General features: G+C 40.5%; 1 protein-coding gene across 1 annotated transcript in view; it reads right to left on the bottom strand.

Annotated features, from left to right (window-relative positions):
* Positions 1–16604, bottom strand: part of WNK1 (WNK lysine deficient protein kinase 1) — a 107140-nt gene that overhangs the window by 25844 nt on the left and 64692 nt on the right. The window contains exons 9-20 of the mRNA XM_082498637.1: positions 14744–15001; positions 11760–12977; positions 9208–9279; positions 8450–8587; positions 6924–7397; positions 5494–5775; positions 4722–4813; positions 3977–4139; positions 3424–3540; positions 1170–1343; positions 346–397; positions 46–186 (exon numbers count right to left, since the gene is read on the bottom strand). Coding sequence (XP_082354763.1) covers positions 46–186; positions 346–397; positions 1170–1343; positions 3424–3540; positions 3977–4139; positions 4722–4813; positions 5494–5775; positions 6924–7397; positions 8450–8587; positions 9208–9279; positions 11760–12977; positions 14744–15001 — 3181 coding nt within the window. The remainder of the gene's footprint in view (positions 1–45; positions 187–345; positions 398–1169; positions 1344–3423; positions 3541–3976; positions 4140–4721; positions 4814–5493; positions 5776–6923; positions 7398–8449; positions 8588–9207; positions 9280–11759; positions 12978–14743; positions 15002–16604) is intronic.

Here is a 16604-nt window from a genome sequence, read left to right as displayed (position 1 = left end):
ATGAATGTCTTAGCTATCTATTTTTTTGGAGTTTAGATAACTTACCCATATCCGAAGTTTCTTTTCCTCCAGGAACAGCACATGTGAAAAAGCCCTGTTCTTTTAACCGACTCTCAGGAACAGGGCTGACAATAAACCGTCTTCCTGCAGAATGGACAACCTGGGTAAAGGAGCTAGGAGGAACCCCTAAACAGAAAGAAGTTAGATGTTTAGTGATACATGGTTGCAATTAAATACATAACCTGCAATATGGAATGTGCACTCCATCATACAAAATAAAAACTTGGCTGCACCCATCTGCTGAAACTGAAAAAGATAACTGTTGAAAAAAATCACAAGACTTACCTATTCTTTGTGGCATGGAAGATGTAGGATCTGGCTGTTTGAACTCTAATTTCTGTAAAGTAAGATAAAATTTAAAGTTCTATTCTGAAACAGAAACCCACAAGATAGTTCTTAATGCTAGCTTACTGAAATGTGGGCATTAAAAGGTAAGCAGTACCTTGGACACAAGCACCATTACCAAACTAGTGGAATTCTGCCCAGATAAATGTCAGCTACAGTGCCTTTAGAGCTTCTCTACTTAGTGACCATCAATATAGCTAATTGACCTAAACACTCTTTTGTTAACAGGCACTCCAACCGACTTCTTTAAACTTTCCATAGATAAATGGGTGTTTCAAGATAGTTCTGGGTGGAAATAAGGCAGAGATTCAGGAAATGTCACCCCTTCTCATTCCCAGCAACCAATTTCAAAACATGTGTTTTCTAACTGAGCCATCCAATCTCTTAGTAGCTCACTGCGTAGAGGGCCTGAGTCCAGGCCTTCAGCGTTTAGTGAGCAGCGCAGGGCTGGGGGTGAGGCCCTGCCTCACAATAACCTCAACTCCAAGAACCCTCAGCATTTAACATTGTCTGCTTAGTGGACTGTTAGGAGATTCAGCAGCTTCAGAAGCGTTAGAACACATCAAAAAGCAAGATTATTTAGCTTTCTAAATGAATTTTAGGCTCTCACCCCGATATGAAGCTTTCTCTGTCTTGTCTTTTAATTTTTAATCTTTGTTATTTCTCTTGAAAGAAAGTTTCAGTTTCTAGCTAGCTCTACTCACAAAACCATACCACCCAAAATGGAAAACACAAATAGCTAAGACAATCTATCCTTTACATACCTGCGACCCTGGAAAGAAGCCATCATCTTTTGTCCGCATACTCTCCAAACCCTGATCACCTTCTGGCTCCACACTTACATCCTCACTTAGCATTTCATCTGCTTTCTCAATAATCTCTCGTACCTGTTCTACAAATGAGTCTCTCTCGGTTGCTAAAATAAACTCATTCTGCACCTGTAAAGAGGACAAAGCAACAATAATTTTCCACAAGTTATTTCAAAACTAGGTATCGAATAACCATAATTTACTTTCATTGTTACTGTTTGTCCTCCCTTCATTGTTCTTATGCACAAGATAAAGGTGGGACACTTTAAAAAACAATTGTTTCTAAAATTATCTCCAGTACAGAAGTATTTGCACTGGTTTACTCTTTGGTGTGGAACAACATTCAATCTCACTTCATCAAATTGTCACCTCAATCTTTGCGTAGCACAGTGAAATTTAAAATTAGCAGCCTTATCTCACTGCAGTTCCTCATATCCAATGTAACATACATTAAGAGCCACATTTAAAGGAAACTATAATATAAAAAAAAAGTTGAAAATTCTGTATTGCAAGATATGTTCTGTGCTTCTTCTTTTCCATGCCATATAGAACTTCTACGCTACGTAGGTTGCACATCACTAACTCAAAGTCTGGCTGTAGTACATAAATGCAGGTATTATGTTCCCTATATAGGGAGAAGATTAAGGCATTATTTTTACATCAAGTTTCTGGGATGCTGGTTCAGAAAAAGGAAAGACAAGCACAATGTGCTTATATCAGCCTTTGCAATGCAGAACACTCACTAGTTAAAAGAAACTTTCAGTGCTTTGAGTTGAGCAATGACATACCCACATGGGGTATGGCTAACAATAAATATCCTGATTAAAAGAAAACCAGAAATCTTACAACCAAAAGTTTCCTCAATGCCCAACAAGAAACCAGTGAGCACAAAGTTCCAGATTCAGTTGTCTAAATTACATTGCACCCTTGCAACTATGTGACTGCATTTCGGATGAACCGTTCACATATTTTGTTTCTAATCTTCAAATAATGGCATTTCTTGTTGTTTGGAGAATGTGCACATGTTTGGGGGTTTAGGGGTTTTTTGTTTTTTTGTTTTTTTTTTTTTTTTTGGGGGGGGGGGTTGTTTTTTTTTTGTTGTTGTTGTTTGTTTGTTGTTTTTTTTTGTTTGTCTGGGTTGTTTTAAGTCAACCATACTCTTTTATTCCTTCATAGGATCACTTTAGGTATGAGGCGAAGTAAAACATCTGTGTATTCTCTCCATATTTCTTGGCACTTGACTTCATGCTATCAACTTATTTACACTGCCAATATACATAGATGGCCAAGAACCAACTTCTTCCTCTTTCTTGGAAAGCCATTAGTGGCTAAGAGATCATTTCTCTCGGCACTGATTTGGTTCCTTTTAAAAGGTATGAAATCCAGCACATACCACCTATTATTCTGCCACCTCTCTAAGTTAAAAGATGAATGCTGCACAGGTGCCCAAGAAGCTGCCAAAAGATACTGCTTTTTGTCATCCCCCCTCACTTCAGTAACACTAAAACAATCTCAGTTTCATTCAGATTGTACCAGCCCAAGAATATGAGTTTAACTTAAAAAAAAAAAAAAGATTAAAAATGGCAGGTTCTATTCCATGCTGCACAGTATTCTCATTTAAATGCATCTCTACAGGGTAAGTTCTTTTCTATGCTTGACCATTACACATTGAATGGAGAGGGGTTTTCCTTCAAGAAAGTCAAAAGCAGCATCAATCATTACTGATTTTCAGAAACCAAAAAGTGATTCCCATTCCTTGCTTTAAAGGCAGGATCTTGCCATTTCAGTTGAGAACAATGGCAAAAAACTCAAAGCTTAAGCTTACATAAGTTTTAAAGATCTAGCAACATCTGCTCTTAGAAAAGCAAACAGAAATTGTTTAACCTGGCACTTTCAGAAAGTTGTTTGCAGTTTTCAAAAACATTAGATTGAAAAAAAAAACTAAGGGCAAATTTACTTGAGAAAACCACAATTCTAAGCTAAAAACTGACGCAAATTTTCACATGAACTGAGCACGCAATATTAACTGTCAATTTGGTATACCACTCTGTGCCCAGAGTTTCTATTTGTGTTTGTGTAACAATAAGGTGAGTACAGACCATGCTACATAGAAGAGCAATTCTGAAACATAAATGAGAAAATAAGACTGGTTATATTACTCCTGTGATTAAGACTGGATTCAATTCTTCATCTCCAAAATATATCTTACCATAATGGAAGCTATTTCCTCGGGGTTGTCACCATCCAAATCAAATTTGAAAGTAACCATTTTCCGATTGTGTGTCTCTAGCTGGCATTCCACTACCCGATCACCTTTATTTGAAACCTAAAGCAAAAAAACCCAATAGTTCAAATCAAAAGCATGAGAAACTAAGACTTGTGCTTTAAAGCTCACAGAGACAAATGGTACTGGTGTAATAGAAACACATTCTCTCTTTCCAGTCTAACAAACAGTGCCATGTACAGCATCATTTTTTCTGATGATACATCAAATATTTTAGGACAGTCTGTGGAAACACAGACAATCACAATCAATTTTGCCATATTTAATGCTCCAAAAAGCTTTTAATAGATGACGTTTGGAATGCTGACTCTAGAAGCAGAAGCTGGATATACTGGATAGCTTGTGTGCTTGCAGCAGGGTGTGATGTAGAACAAGACCGCAGAAGACGCACATTCCTCAACACAAAAAAAACTTTTTGAAGCTCAAAAAAAAAGACATCAGCACTACAAAACTATCACTAAAATATAAAAATACTCACATTTAGAATTCTAAGTTTCGGCCTAGCAGTCTTCTCATGGCGAGAGCGACTGCGGACAGACCTCCGCATATGACGTTTAGTAGTCCTCCCTTCGTGCCTTCCACTAGAAGCTGGAACATTCTCGTTGCCATCACTCAATCCTGAAGCAACATCAGAATGTGCACTAAAAAAAAAAAACCAAAACCAAAACCCAACTTTATATTAGTATCCATGCACTCCATAACTGCAACAATACAGTTAATGCTACCAGATGGTATTCTCTTCTGGATAGCAGTAGCTGCCTGTTAATCGTGGAACAGGGGAGAAGAGTCCTATCAACACTTAGGGTTGCTTGAATAGCAATTCTAATAGTAATTATTTAACTACACATCTCTTGCAAACTGAGTTGTACAAATACATCTTCTGAATATGTTTTCAAGCTATTTGTAGTTTGAATTCTGTTTAAGTGCCAAAAGGACATAAAAAACATCCCTTATGATCCATTTGACATGACAAATAAAAAAAGGATTATAAATTAAATCACTATACATAATCTTATTTACTTCCTCCATACCCTGCTGTAAATCAAAACTTACTCCAACTCTCATAAGCCTATTTTTCCTCTAGGAAGTTTATTTCCTCCCATCCTCAAGAACACCCTCAGTAAAAAAATACCCCCGGTGAAGAAGAGATACCTAAAGATCACCCAAGGAAGAATAATCTAACACATGAAATTGAAATTCAGTCTGGTGAAAACAGTGCTTACCTATCCATAGAGGAAGCCAAAGGGGTAGACTGAGCAGGCTGTGTTGCTGGAAGGGTCTCTGAAGGAGCGGTCTGTGAGACTCCCTGAGTACCCTACAGATAGAAACCTACATCAAGAACCCCCCCTCAAAGAATACCGTTCCTTTTCAAGTAACCCAGTAGTCTTCAATGTTTCCTCCCAAATCAGCTGTAAAGCTTAAAAGCACTACCTTCTTAGAACTTCAAACTGGCATCTAGACAGCGCTAATTTACAAAAGATTCTAAAGCAAACTGCAGTGAAGCAAATCATCATCTGGGCAGGGGTTGGGAGAGGAAATCAGCCATCCTTTCTACTGCTATGTGTCACTACAGTTTGCCATGCAGCCACAGTCTTACTAACAGAATGTGCAAAAGGCAAGCCAATGCAGAACACAAAGACAATTCAAATTCTTCCTAGCAAGAATAACGCTGCAGGGAATAGGCATGACAACAGATTCTCAAAGGCTATCAGTTGCAGTTTGTTTTTGATATGGCAAAAATGTTCTACAGTATTAGCAAGAAGTGAAGTGTTAACAGGTTTTTGCCTGCAGGATGCACACTCACTTCCCAACAGAACAGCCAGTGGCAACAAGGTCCCCACATTGGCATGACATTCTGCTGTAAGAAAAAGGTCATTTGAAATATTAATTTCCAACTGAAGACAAGCATGGAAGAGATTAGTTCCCCACACACATACACTGTTGCATAATTCAAACACCCTAAATGTATTGTTAGATTATATTCAACATATTTACCTCCAAAACCGCCTGCTGTGAGGAGGCAGATGAGGCCTGTTGAGCTAAACTCACTGTAGGCTGGGGCACTTGAACCTGCCCTCCTAGGCTGCCCATGGGAGCTAAAACATTCTGCTCCGCATACGGCTGCACAACAGGAGCAAGATAGCCCGGCTGAGCCATTGCATCTGTGGATAAGGGAGGGGACAGTACGGCAGAAGGAATGCTAACAGAGGCCACAGCAGAGGAAGGTGCAACATTCGAGTCACCCTGGTATTGAGGCGGCAGCCGAGATGGAAAGCCCTGTAATAGAAATGAGGAAGTCAAGTTAGTGAATGTCAGAGTTACTGACAAAAAAAGAGAGTAAAAAAAAAACAACTAAAGTTTCAGTGTCAGGGGCTTGTTCAAGCACTCCCTTCTGTACTTGTTCAAGCACTCCCAAAGGCCATCTTCCCAGAGAAGCAGAGCAAACTGTTCGTGTAGCCAAAGCTCAGCTTGGGAGTCACCATGCTTGAACAAGCAAATTCCCACTCAAAGTTCCAAGTCTAAGGCAAAACAATCTTCATCTCCCAACTCCTGCTGTTAATATTTTAAGGGCTGAGACTTGAAATGAATTTTGAAGAATTTTCAGGCTGAACGACTACTGCTCAGAAGATGTTACACAACTGCTGCTCATTCTTGAGACTAACAGCAAAAATGCTCGAGTTCTTCCTATCCTCTCATGATGAGCTGACCCAGGAACATTCCTACACACTGTTGCAGTTCTACAGCACTCTTTATAACCCCAGTGCAGATATTTCTACATCTATACAATTTTTGGTTTAGAAGAACAATCATATGCTGAGTCACAATTTTTGTCACTATTCAGATTGTGTGATCACTGTAAAAATGGCCAAGTAGCTGAAGCAGTCTGTGCCCGCAGTCTAGCATTTCATGACTAGCATCAGGTACTTACATCACGTTCCAAGATCCATGCTGTCTGACTTATTTCTAGAAAGTCCATGTCCCCCTTCCCCACCTCCCTTCCCCTTCCCAGACTTGGAACGAAATACTGACATTGCTGAATATGCTGCCATTGATTTTCTTTCCAACACACATCCTCCATTTTTAAAATCACAATTTTTTGTCTTTTTTTTTCCAAGTTGATGAATCTCTTGGATATGTAGCTGTCCTCTTTCACACAGTGGTTGACCAAAGTCCTGCACTATGATTCTGTCCTTTTAGAAAAATTCCATTGCCAAGTATGAAAACCTCAAAACACCAGGGTGTCCAAGGACTTCTTCCCCCCCCCTCCTCCTTAAAATGGTCCTTTTGCACACAACAGAATTCATCTTCATGGCTTAATGGCTCTCTTATGAGAAGTGAATTGGCCAGGGCACACAGTTCAGATCTGGTACCTTAGAGGAACAGGTAAAAATGTGGAGAAGAGCTCTGCTGGCTTGCAACAATACCTGGTAAAGAGCATCTCCAGCAGGAAGTGAAGCTTCAGCAGCTTGTCCAATGCTGACTGGCAATCCCACGGACTGGACAGCCGGCTGCAGGAGCTGCGGGAGAACCTGGCTGGGCAACTGAGCCACAGGCTGCATCAGTGTGGGAAGCTGGCTAGGGACAACAGTTGATCCTACAGGGACAGCAGTTGCCGCAGCAGTCGTTGCCAGTGTGAGCAATGGCTGATTCATTCCAGCTGCCATTGAAATGGGCAGCGACTGGAAACCTGGCTGAGCCACTGACACGTGAGGAGCTGCTACGGGCAACTGAGAGACTGAGAACTGGGGTACCATGGAAGTTGGCAAGGGCTGTCCCATGGGTAGAAAATGAGAGCCAATGGGGACTGATGGGGCAACTGAAGGCTGAGGGAGAGAAGGTGCTGCAACAGGTAATTGAGGCTCGCCTTGGATGATCGACACTGGTTGGGAAACAGGAAGCTGGGGAGGTAAAGAAAATAGAGATAGATATTTCTTTTTTTAAAGCAGGGTGGCAGAAAGCAGAATTTTCACGCATTAGTCAAAGAAAGAATTATTCAAGTTATAGCACTCTGTTAAAGTGGGTGGGGAGCACAGTTGGCAGAGTGGCCGGGAAGTTGGCTGGAGTTCCAAAAGGTCCTCACTTCGCAACACTTCCCCTAAAGAACTCAACAGGCTCTTGAAACAGACACCTGCAGAGGGTGAAAGAGCAACATTCTAATACCCTGAAGCACTGACTTGTGCATAAACAGAATCGAATTCCCCTCAACTCTGTCCCCAGAGCCAAGCCTCCCTTCTTACAGGAAAGAAGTACACATCTTTCAAAAAATCTGTCAGCTTTGGGTATGGGGACTAAAGCAACGGAGAATGAAAAGCCACTGTGCCAGCATTCAGAGAATGGCAGGGGATATGTCAATTAAAGCTAGCGAACGATGCAACTGGAAAGGCAGTTTAGCTAAACAAGCAACAAAACAATTTTTAAAACAAAAATCAAGGCTCACATGTTCAAGATAGAGATATGAGCCAAAATGAAGTAATACTCAGTAACAGAAGCTTCTTGACCAGGGAGTAAAGGAGAAGAGCTGAATAAGAAAGATGACAGAGTGGAAAAGGCAGTCCTTATGGTTCACTACCTAAATAAGTGAACATGTTTTACACACATAATGGTGCAGAAGATAGACATTGATGGGAAGCAGAGAAATGACAAGTTCCTGAAAATCCATTCATAATATATCATTTATCAATATGCCTCAGGATAGTTTCGACAATTTAAAGATCTTTGTGCACTGAAGTACTAACCCTCCCTCAAATTACTCATAACTGCAACGTGTGAAAGAAAGGGTTTCCAACACATTTTCCAACAAAATTAACAGTTGTAGTACACTAAGAATACTATTATCTGGATGAGTGTTTTGGAACCATTAGAAAAGATGACAAAAGTGGAAGGAGCAGCACATCAAATTTGCCAGCTGTGAAGAAGAAAATCTTCTGATAGAAAGAAGAATTTTGTTTACCTGTGTCCCAGCTGCTGCCATAATCTGTGAAGTTTGAGTTTGAGAGACAGTTTGTGTGGGAGTGGCGCCAGCAGAAACTGACGGCTGCTGCAGCTGGTATTGCCCAGGCTGTTGGGAAGAGGCTGGCTGCTGTGCATTCTGTAGTAGAAAAAAGAGGCAGAAGCTATTTTATCCCCCCACAGGTTTTCAGGCATATCCTATTTAAATTCTACTTTTTACTCCTTCGTAAGTGACTTCAGTGGTTCTTCTGAGTAGGCTGAGCCAATTAAACTTTAGCAATTACTTATTAGCATTACTAATCCACCTCCATTATCAGCACCAATTCTTGCAACAGAATTATTTCACTTGTGAAAACAAGAAGGAAGATTCTATAAAGGAACAAAAGGCAGTTATAGAAGAGGATGCTACAGAAGATAGTATTTCCAGTTAAAAGAAATTAGAATTAGGAGAATGAAGTCTGCCTGTCTAGACAGCTTAACTTGCAAATCCTGACGCTGGGGATTCATCCTTGAATGGACATCCACTGCAAGCTCAGGTGAAAGTTGGGGAAGACACACACATGGAAATAAGCATTAACATGATTCTAAAAGTTAACTTCATTGACTTTCTGCAATTTATCTCATAGCATGTTAGATTGGGAAGAACCAGAGGATTCCTTTGCTTCTGTCCAAAACTATGGGTTGAAGGGAGGACAGAGGTAGTCAATTACTCTTAAAAGAGTCAAAATCCTATACTAAAAGTTTGGAGACTGATCTTACCTGTTGAGTGTGTTGGGTAGGCTGGGATGGCACTGATGCACTGCTTGAGGCTGACTGGCCCTGCACCTGTGTCTGGAAGAGAAAAAAAAAAGACAGAATCAGCTTAAACCCTATGGTTCTGCAGCAGACAGTTAAAAATAATTTCTGCCTGGAGTGATCTGGTTGGAATAGGTTTCTAGCTGTCCTTTTGGACAACCAGTCCTTTTGGCCAAATTTCACTATGACAACCAGAACATAGCAGAGCAATCTAGAAGAGTACTGAACTCCATTTTAAGTCTTCCAAAAATAACCAATACAGAAAGTCTTTGCAACCCACATGCCCCTCAACATGAGACAGATCAGCCTACCAGCTTCTTCTTCCACTGATGATGCTTTAAGAGCAGGATGCCTTGGTATGATAACTGGAAATACAGGCATTAGGTTTTACCTTTACATGTGTTCTAAACCCAATTAGGTGGGGAGATAGAAGGAAGAAAGAAGGAAATAAAACTATCTGTTAAAAAAAAAAATATCAAAAATATACAGAATTCTAGACCAATAACAAAGTACTCAGTACACATACATGTCATGAGTTCCCTTTGAGAGGCATGTCAAATACAAGCTAGAAATCGTTTCCAGACTCGCTACCACTCAAAGTCTACCAAGAATTGGATATTGAAGAATCTGGGGGTCCACATTCTAGCTACGACGGAATTTTTGAATGAATAAGCAACGAAAAAAATGGATGAGTGGCATACAAATGAATGTGGATGGTGTAGAGGAAAATGGAATGGATTTTTATTTTTGTCGCCGACATTTTTTATCAGATCCCAGGATTTTCATCATTATTTTTATGACCATTATATTTCTTTATCAGATCCTGGGAGACAATTAGACAAAGACCTCCAGATGAGTTCCCTGAGCGTGCACCACTTTGGTGGACTGCCTTTGTAAGAGACTTATCTGGTGCATATGTATCATATCAAGAAATATCTACTAAGATTCCTTAATGCTGTCATCATTCAGCTTGTAGAAGCTTATTAGGAACAAGTTTATTAAAATTACATACTTTTTTTTTATTACAGAAACTTTGGGGAAAGTAGACTGCCAATGAAAAGAACCATTTTTTTCTTTGCCATTTTAGAAGTTTGAAGCTCTTATTGGCTAGGATCTAAATGCATGCCATATGCCACTGATGTAACATCTGTTCACATTGACTCAGTTTGTGCTTCAAATTCTGATCTTTAAATGAATTACAAGAGATCCCAGAAACCATACTGTGTAAAACAATCGTGATCCCTAATTGTTTTCCAGATGTATTTTACACCCATCAGAAGTCACGTCCTGAAGTTTAACAAAGGTGGTTTATGGAGAAACAATCCCCAAGTAATTTTCAAACTTCTTGTGCAGCAGCCTCACTCCACAACTTCTGCCACAGCATAGAAATTACTATCTATTAGACTAGTGATTAAATCTGTTTCAGCTTCAATAAAACACCTTTATTATCCCATACAGAAAGCCTTAAGTATTTAAGTTCTTGATCTTACCACAAAAAGCAAAAAGATTCTCCTCCAGTTTCTTCACACAAATCCCAAAGTTGCTAATACTCCAATAACTAAAATGCCAGATCCCCTAATTCCAAGAACAGAAGGATTAAGAGAAGTCTACTTAAAGTAAATCCTCTCTTTTCACAAAAATTTATCTTATGAAAGTTTCAGACTACAAGCGCAGACACAACGTATGTACACATACACCTCACAGTCAGAGTGTACAAATGCATTACTATTGCAAATGCAAATACCATAAATGCTGATAAAACATGTACCTCCAAACTAAGCTTCAGTCCTCAAATTTTGCTTTTAAAAAGGACACCATATTCTAGGCTTATAAGCAAGCAACACCTATTAGCAACAGTTGTTTGTGTCACTAATTTACTACTCATCTTGTTTAAGTTTCTTTAACGATCCTGCAAGTATTTTTCCAAAACCACATACACAATATAGCTCCTTCCATTCCTCTTTTCCCACTTTCTTCCCCCAAGCCTAGAAAAATCTCTTGCATTTTGGACAGTCACCAAATTAACCTTCTTGTTGTCTAATGAAACATTGATCATACAGAAGTTCAACTTCAAACAACACATTCTCATTCAATGGCTAAGGAGCAGGAACAAAAATACAAAACAAATTTTACTATCATTGCCGATTCAAACCATGGAGAAGATACATTTCATTAAACTCATCATTTAAAAGCCAATTTGGTACTCCAGCTATCTCTTGCCAAAAGAAAAACCAGGCCCAGGAGGAACACTGACCATTTGCTACTCTTATCACAAAAGCCCTACCAGTATTTCAGCTGAAGCTGAACACTGGCCAAGTGGTTGCTGATGCCTCATTATTTCATTGCCATGTGGCAAGTTAGAGAGCCTGATCCACTACTGACTTGGTGGGAAGACACCCCCCCGACTGCTAATACTTTGAACCACATGGAGCAAGTCTAAGAACAAGGGTCCACTTTAAGTGCAAGGTATGACTTATAAAAAGCAGAGAAATTCTGGAAGGGTTTGCTCCTGTAACCTGAGGATAGAGTGCAGGTGGTCCTGATGAAAGCGAGGTGGACAAGGCCTGCTGAGTCGAGGCTCCCTGGGGGAAGCAGATGAAGAGCTGCGACTCTTGCAATACCTTCTGAGGCAGCTGAACAATGGGCAATGAGAAGTCTGAACCAAAAGCAGATGACCCCCCTGTAGGGGGAGGAGACTGGAAATCGCCAGTGTCAGAGGAAGTCAGCTGTGAGGAATCACTGGAGTATTCTGGGCTTCCTTCCGGCCAGCTCCGCCTGGCAGAGCCCCCTCTGGGACCTGCTAACTCAGGACCAAGATAGTTACACTGCTCCTCAGTCACAGGCTGAAGCCGACCATGCAACCCTATGCCTTGAGTGGATTCCTCTTGACTGGTCTCCATAGAGCCCCGGTGACTTCTGTAGACCCGCTGGGGTAAAGTTGCCCCTTCTGCTGGAGCAGAAGTCGGTGTGTGCACATGGAATTCAAAGACACAGCTCGCTCTGCCATCACCACTGTGAGAGAGCACAGCCGGGGCAGAGTGTGGAACAAATACCTGGTGGAATGTCACCTGAGCAGGATCTGCACTCAGAGGAGCTGAAACACTGGATAATGGAGAAAGGGGACCCATCCCAGAATCCAGCCTCAGGTTCTGAACATGTCTTGCCAGGTACGTTTGCCCCGATTGAAAGTCGAACACAGAGCTTTGTGGAGGACCACCTCGCCCATGGTTTGACTCAGAGACCTGCTTCAAATGTTGTTCAGTCACATGAGAGTTATAAGCTACTTGATCATACTGCTCCGATACCTGTGATGGATAGTGCATGCCCACCAAATATACAGCTTCTGGATGCATTCTGTAGTGAGCATCCTCTGGAGGTGTTGGTCCAGATCTATAGTCACTGTGGACAGGAGCTGGCTCAAACACGGGATTAACTTGCACATGCAGAGGCTCTCCAGCGACTCTCTGAGCTGCTGTGCTCAACATAACGAATGCCTCTGGTGTCCAGTTGGTGGGACTACCACCAGGTGGAACTAAACTCTGGCCAGTCTTCAGCAATGGCTGGAAGTGGCAAGTTTGGGCTTCCAAAAATGAAGTGCTCTTGCGCCGCTGAGCAACTGCCACCTTCGGCGGGCAGACAGGTGGAGGTGAGAAAGACACCGGCCGTTCATGAACGGTTGGGAAAAATATCTGTGAATCTGGGAACGTTGGTGTTCCCCCACGCGGATGCTGAGGCTGTATTGACATGAACAAGACAAGTAATTCATACATTAAAAGTGAAAGCACATCAACATGCACAGTTGACTAGGCAGTTCTGTGAAGTAACTTTATAGAATGACTACTCGATTCATGGTCAAAAACATACAATACTTAGGAAATTTAGGTGAGTTGTAAATATCCATTAAATACATCCATGGCAGGCATAGCTACAAATGGAAACATTTGCTTGTGTTAGAGCTGCTTTTCCAGACCAACTCCAATAATTCACAAAAATAAACCACTTTGGCTCCTGACAGTGTAATGAGACTTATTGTCATAGGCTATCCATTGTGATCAGTGCTTGAAAGCCAATCAAACCCCCGAGGTTACTGCCACATGGGGAATACAAAAATTCAGAACTTGATAGCAGCAACAATGCCAGAGCCTCTAGATTGCATTTACAAGATAAAATGGCATTAAATCTTAATATTATCCAATGCAAAAAAACACAGTGTGTGTCCTATCAGGAGTCTGTTCTGTACGCAATCCAGGGAGCTAAAGAGCAACCTTATGAGACAAAACTGAACCATTCCAGCCCACAGATGAAAAAAACATATGATAAAACTGCAGAACCTTTTGATTCTGACCAGTTTGATCACCTCTTTTGATCATACCTTTTCACATAGGAAATTAGCACTCACTGAAACAAACCCAACTCTTGCCTGGACAGTAAAACATCCACAGGTTTAGTAACAGCAGTCCACAGGCAATTCCACTCCATCTGATGTAGTACTTCAGATGAGGCTCACCTCATTTAAGATTTGTAGGGAAATTTTCACTAAACAGAGTGTGTTCTGTACATATTCTATGTAAGAATACCAAATAAATTTGTAATTCTTCATTTTTTCATCTCTGCCTACAGTATGATGAGAGACAATGTATTATCAACCCTAAAGGGAAAAAAAATTGCAGGAGTCAGTAGCAAATATACTGTCTTTAAGACACATGCCATTTATGACTTTTTCACATTGCTGTTGCCACATTTTTCTGTTTCTCCTCAGACCCTTTTCTCTGGAAAAGCAGCAGCAAATTTCCATGTTGACCAACACTAACAAGAAGGTCCTACAGGATGAAGAACTATTCCTCTGTTCTGAAAACCAATTCCACATACTTCAGTTACAGATAAGTGTTTCTCAAAATTTATTTCATGTAAATCAAAGCCCAAAATTGAAAACAGACTACCTCCTGTCCTGCAAGTTATCTTGCACCTAACCTTTTGAGAAACATGAAACAATGGCTTCTTCACATCAAGAAGCAGCTGAAGTGGCATTTCTGATTAAAACTTACAGAAGAATCCTCAAAAGTATTCGTACTCTGAATTTCTAGTATCACTACCACATCTAGCCAAAGCTTTTAGAATAACCAGCCACAGCAACCAAGATTTAAAAGCTGGTTGTTTTGTGCAGGGCTTAATTAACATTCAGTGTTTGCTTAGAAGTTGGAAAATAAAAAGCTGGTCTTCTGACTTAAGGGGTAAGAACTAGTCTTCCCATTACCTTCTGTAGTACAACTGGATAATTCACATTTATACTATCCTAAAATACAAAACACACCCCAATGGTCAGCCACTGTTTGAAAATATTTAAGTGCAGTGCTTCCCAAAAGAGTTCAACGTTCCAGCAGCACAGTATAAACAATAAGGAATCAGCTCTTCATTTTTTCATTTTAAAAATGCCCAAAGCCCAGGATGTATTTAATGATAACTTATCTTACTGTGCCAGGAGGCAAATGGTAACACATACAGGACTGACACAGAGGGAGGGCAGGCTGGAGCGTCGATGCTTGCGTGGAGAGGCAGAGTGCATGGGCAGGACACTTTCCAGGGCTTTAGAAAGCTTTTCTGCAAAGGTTTCTTCAGGGACAGTCCGAAGGTAGAAAGGAGAAAGAGGTGCAGACAGCGCTGGTGGTGGGGTGCAAGGAGCACTGAGAGGGATGCAGGACAGAGAGGGAAGAGCAGGAAGGTGGGGGACACAAATTGACATGCTACGACCACGTTGAGGCTAAAGGAGGAAAACAAAAGTTAAGAATTGAACACTTCAAAAAAAAAATGAAAAACAAAAGCAGCAAAAACTATAATGAGGTAGAAAAAGAAATGCAGACACACAATGAGAGGCCCAACACTGACTACTGTGTGTGCAACAAGATATGAGAAACAACACTGGGAACAGGCTATGTGCACCTCTGAAGACCTAAGCCTGCCTTAGGTTGCTGAGCAGTGTGGGAAGTTCCCTAGTACGCTTATACAAGAAGCATGTGGAAGGCAGAACACACAGGAGAGAGTATTTTGTCTGGGGCCACTCATGTGGCCCATACTGTGTGTACTCACAGCATCTGGTAGTCTGACAAATAAAAAACCTAAACAGAAACTGATGAGCTTTCAAACATTCATTCTTAGTTTAGTGAGTGGATGTGTTTACACATAACAACTCACAAGTCTCTCTTCTTGGGCACCTCCCCTCCTGAATTAAGTAGACCAACTGTATGCAGCTGGCTCTTTATTAACTAAAACATTTAAACATTACACATTCTACAACATAAGTGGTGGAAAAAAAGTTGGTTTAATGTGTGGAAAATTCAGTAAAATTAGCCTTCAACAAGAATTTTCCAGATGCTGGACCAATGAAAGCATCAGGATTTTGTAATCCTGCCACAGTCCAGAAGGCCATAGGTCAAAATCCAACCAAATTGGAAAAATCAGAACTAGGTTTTGGGGTGGGGTGTTTGGATTTTTTGTTATTGCTTTTTTGATGTAGTGTGTTTTGTTGTGACTTTAAGTGAATGGAAAGATGATGTTTTAAGGAGACAGTCTTCAACTGTTAAGTTTTCCTTCTCTAATGTTATATGCATCTTATGTATGTAATCTACAATTTCTTAATATAACTGAAATCAAATACAGATGTCCAGGGAAAAACCCTCAGGACATCCAGTGGAGATCTGATTTTAAAGACTTCTGATGTGAGAAAACTCACTAGACTGCTCAAAAATTAAAAAAATACTTCACCCATAATCTTCACTTGTTCCAAGGCAGGACTAGTTATATATGTCATTCCTGACTAATTCAACTAAACTCTTCAGAAACATCTCCAGTGACGGAGACTGTAGCACTTAATTGTCCTTGCCGATTACAAAAAAAACTTCTCCCCAACAATAATTCCATGCTGCAATTCAGGCCTATTATTCCTTATTCTATCTGACAATGTTGTGATTGGATTAGTCTCCTGCTATTTTACAGCAGCCTTTATAGCTTTCTCTCTCCTCAAGCTCATCTTTCATAGGCTCATCTTAACTATTTCAGCCTTCCCACATAAACTATGTTTTATGTATTTCCGGTGGTTTTTTTTTTAATCACTTTCCTCTGAATTCTCTCCCAATTCACCCTCAAATTCAGTCAAGCAGGGTGTCCAGGATAGACTTACCAATGACCAAGAGAAGAACTACTTTACATAACATGATGTTCGCATTTTTCACAACAGCATGATGTTTTTGACCATGTCCAGCTTGTGGTCCAATGTAGTCCCTGATTATTTTTTTTTTCCTCTGCCCAGAATTCTTGCCTAGTCAGTTGTTGCTCATCCTGTACTTGTGTAGCTGATTATTCCTGTT

The sequence above is a fragment of the Vanellus vanellus genome (genome assembly GCF_965231255.1).
Source record: "Vanellus vanellus genome assembly, chromosome: 1".
Classification (NCBI taxonomy): domain Eukaryota; kingdom Metazoa; phylum Chordata; class Aves; order Charadriiformes; family Charadriidae; genus Vanellus; species Vanellus vanellus.
This window is presented reverse-complemented; position numbering and strand designations above follow the sequence as displayed.